The 3,949-nt window shown below is 36.8% G+C and overlaps 1 protein-coding gene across 1 annotated transcript; it reads left to right on the forward strand.

The window, feature by feature from the left end:
• The first annotated feature begins 635 nt into the window (after positions 1–635).
• LOC146909796 (uncharacterized) lies at positions 636–2,358 on the forward strand. The gene has a single exon (XM_085724323.1). The coding sequence runs from the start codon at positions 733–735 to the stop codon at positions 2,068–2,070; it is 1,338 nt and encodes a 445-aa protein (XP_085580449.1). The 5' UTR covers positions 636–732; the 3' UTR covers positions 2,071–2,358.
• The last annotated feature ends 1,591 nt before the right edge of the window (positions 2,359–3,949 follow it).

The following is a 3,949-nucleotide window of genomic DNA, read 5'->3' on the forward strand; positions in this document are numbered from 1 at the left end:
ATGAGCATATACATCTTAAATTAGGGGTTCACACCACATGTATGATCACTCATTCTTAACCTCACTTAAACATTGTTTATATTGTAGGGTTGTAACCAAAGACAGAGAGATCAAAGCATCAAACATCAAGATTACATCACCAATTCCGGTGATCAACCTCTTGTGCTCATACAAAAATATAAATAAACATCGATTAAATAAATCATTATCGATGTAGATTGGTCTAACAAACTTACACATTATGAAGAACTTTTTTTGTGTGTTAATAACCATATGATGAACTTTAAATTCGACCTAGGAGGAGTGTCCATATTTAATACTCAAAACATGGTTGGAATAAGATAACTTTCTTAGAGAGAATACGTAGAAAACCAAAGAAATGCAATATTCAGTAGTAAAAAAATGGAAGAAGTAACTACTTTTTTCTTCTTCTTATAATAAACTAAAGAACATAAGAGTCTTGTGTTAATAACTTGATTAAAATGTGTGTGAAGCAAATGACCCAACAACAGTATCTCCCATGCCCCCACACCCTTCCCCAAGCAGAGCAAGACATCATCAATAACAACTCAACATCAACCACACACACACCCCCCCACAATTACATATTTACATTTGTTCTTTCACTTCATTTCATACCCCACCACTTACTCCTCTCCCCTCCCATTTCCACTCCTTCACAAATCCATTAACCATCACAACCAAGAAACATCACCCACGATTCTCTCAACAATGACAAAGCCAAAATCTACCAACGAAGATAACAGCACCAACAACAACAACAACAACATGAGTCTTCTCTTAGTATTATTCCCACAAGACAAATCATCATCCACCACAACAACTAAACTAAATTCACCTTCCTCTTCCTCTTCTTTCTCACCACCATCGTCATCATCAAAATCTCTCATAATCTCCAAAGCACAATCCACACTCTCAATCTGTGCACTTCTCCTCTTCACTACCCTCCTCCTCTTCACCCTCTCCACACTCCCAAGCACCCCACCATCACCATCCCCTTTACGACGTCGTTTCCTTCTCAACCACCACAAACCCACCCACAACAACCACCATTTCGCCCTTCAAAAAATGGGCACCCTCTATCTCCGTGGCAATAAACCCATGTCCGATCTTCTTATCTGCCACGTCTCAGATGAAACCACCCACGAAGATTTCCGTTTCTTCTTAAGACTCCTTCATCGCTCCACCATCATTTCCACCACCGACGTTGTTTTCATCTTCTCTTCTCCTTCTTCATCTTCCTCTTTCTCACACATTATTCAACAAGAGAATCATTCTTTCATAACACTTCTTCATTCCCAAAACAACAATACATTTTTCAACACTTCTCGTTTTTTCCACAAAGGAAATAACCACCCAGTTTCAGAACCCTTGTGGGGTAATAAATTACGAAACAATGCTACTGCTACTGCTACAACTGCTTCACTGAGTTATGGGTCGGTACTAAGTTTTGACGCAACGGAACTCGATCCAGAAAACTCATTATCAGGCTTTCTGGACCGAGTTCCGTTTAGTCTACGACGGTGGGCATGTTACCCAATGCTACTTGGTCGTGTTCGACGCAACTTCAAACACGTGATGCTTGTAGATACAAAAACAATTCTCATTCTTCGGGACCCGTTTAACCGAGTCAAGAATCGGAGTCCAGAATCGGTTTTGCTCTTCAACAAACACGGAAAAAAGCTTCAGTCAAGCACTCAGCGTGCTGTTCTACCCGCCGTTGTCATTGGCGGTGCTCGCGGTGTCCGACGGTTGTCTAACGCAGTCATGGTTGAGATCGTTCGTGCTGCGACTCAGCATAGGAAGAAGAAAAACTCGGTTACTGAATCGGTTTTACTGAGTCAACTCGCGAGTAACGAGTTTATATTGAATAGTAAGAATGTTCAACTAAATGTTTTGAACGAGTTGATACCTGAAGTGAGTTCACTCAATGGGCATAATCATGCAATAATTCAACGTGGTACGAATAATCATGATTTAAATTCTGTTATTAAGAAACAAATTTGTTCGTCGGTGGTAGATTCTTCTTCTGTTTATAGAGATTGTTAGTTATAGTTAGTTACCAAAAAAATAAAAGCACACGAAGGTGTAAACAAAATTTAAAAAATTCACATTTATTATTTTTTATAATGATAGTTTTAAATTTTTATTTTAATTTCACTGTTATGTGATGTTTGTAGTTTTTTTTTTTTTTTGAAGTAAATGTGATGTTTGTAGTTGTACATATTCATCTTGGAATTTACATTTTTGTATTCTTTCACTTGAAAGTTATGGACTATCGTATGTTTATGAGTGAGTAAATGAATAAAATTAATGTACAAGATTTTGACCATGCAAGACTAGAGTATATTTGCATTATTATATACTGTATTTGATTGATTTGATTGGTCTAATGTTATTATTAAAACATGCCAAAACTTTTTTGTTCTCAATCATTATATATAATTTGATTTTGGACCTATGTTTTGTATCATGGTAGATGTGTCAAAATTACGATGACCCATCGTAATTTTAAAATGCTACAAAGTATAGTTTTGTATTTGCGCTTTGTATTTGTTTATGTATTGAAAATTGGTAATATTATATGCAACATATTTTTGGCAATAATGTACCTTTGATTGTTTCATCCAATTGTTATTTCTTTAGAAAAATAGTATCAAGAATTTTTCAAGACACAGTTGACAAGTTTTAATTGCATGATTTATTTGTTCACTTCCTATTTTTCAGTCACACCTCCTTGAATTGTGGCAAATATTGGCTGCTCTTTATTCTAGATATATAGCATTGCTCAATGGGAAAACATTGAAATGCAAGAAAATTGGAAGAGAATGAAATGTGAAACAGTAATAAGGAAGGAAATTTAATGATGAGAAAGGAAAGCAGTGAAGGTGGAACAGAACAAGTGAGTTGTAAAACGCATTGATGAGCCATGTGCTTTGAGATCTTTTTGGCTCCGGCAGCTTACGCGTTTGCAATTAATGTGTAAAAGCAAAATAAGCAATTTTTTAAAAATTCCCGCGACTTAAAAGCTGAAAGTACAGTTAAACGTGCTTATTACGCAGCTAAACTAAGCCAAATTCACTTCGTGCAGTGTTAAAGCAGTTAATTTTTGGGTTTTGGTTTGCTCTTTTTTAATTAGCAAATGGATGAAAATGGGAAAGTTGAGAAGTGTGCATTTTGAGATGTGGGTGCTTGTTACTCCCAATATTGTTTCCTTTTTTTTTACTTTCGTTCATAGTTTTCAGACTCGGCTCGGACCGGCCGGTCGGACCGGTCGGACCGTGAACCGGTGGGTAAGCCGGTTCGAGCCAACATTTGGATCGGCCATGCAGTTAACTCGGTCAAACTCGGTCAAAACCGGTAAAAACCGGTGACTCGGCCGAGTCATGGGTCAGACCGGTTTTTTGTTTTATTTTTTTTTTTTGCTTTTTTTTTTTTTGCTTAACTGAAAGTCTGAAACGACGTCGTTTTGCTCAATCAATCTTGACTCCTTGGAATTAAATGTTATTGATGATAATACTTGTGTTGGAATTATGATTTTTTGGGATCTTTTTGGATTTTTATAACTGGGGCAATCTCTGCTTACTTGAATTTATGTTGGAATTGGAATCATACTTTTTTGGGATCTATTTGGATTTTTACTACCAAGATGTATTTTGAGTTATGACTATGTTTTGAATTTGAGCAATTAGCCTATGAAATTATTATTGTTGGATAGTTTTTATCTTATTTTACAGGGGTCATTATTTTAGTTTTTAAAGTGACCGAGTCACCGATTCAATCCGAGTTAATCCGGTTAAATAACTATATAAATTTAATCTAAGGACCGAGTTATCTAACCGAGTCATCCGAGTGGTTCCGGTTCAGTCATGCGGTTCGACCAACGACCCAGTGGTTCGACCATTGACCCAGTGACCCAGTACCCCCG

This window comes from Medicago sativa, chromosome 7 (assembly GCF_051527215.1).
Source record: "Medicago sativa cultivar Bolivia chromosome 7, Bolivia_mono, whole genome shotgun sequence".
NCBI lineage: Eukaryota > Viridiplantae > Streptophyta > Magnoliopsida > Fabales > Fabaceae > Medicago > Medicago sativa.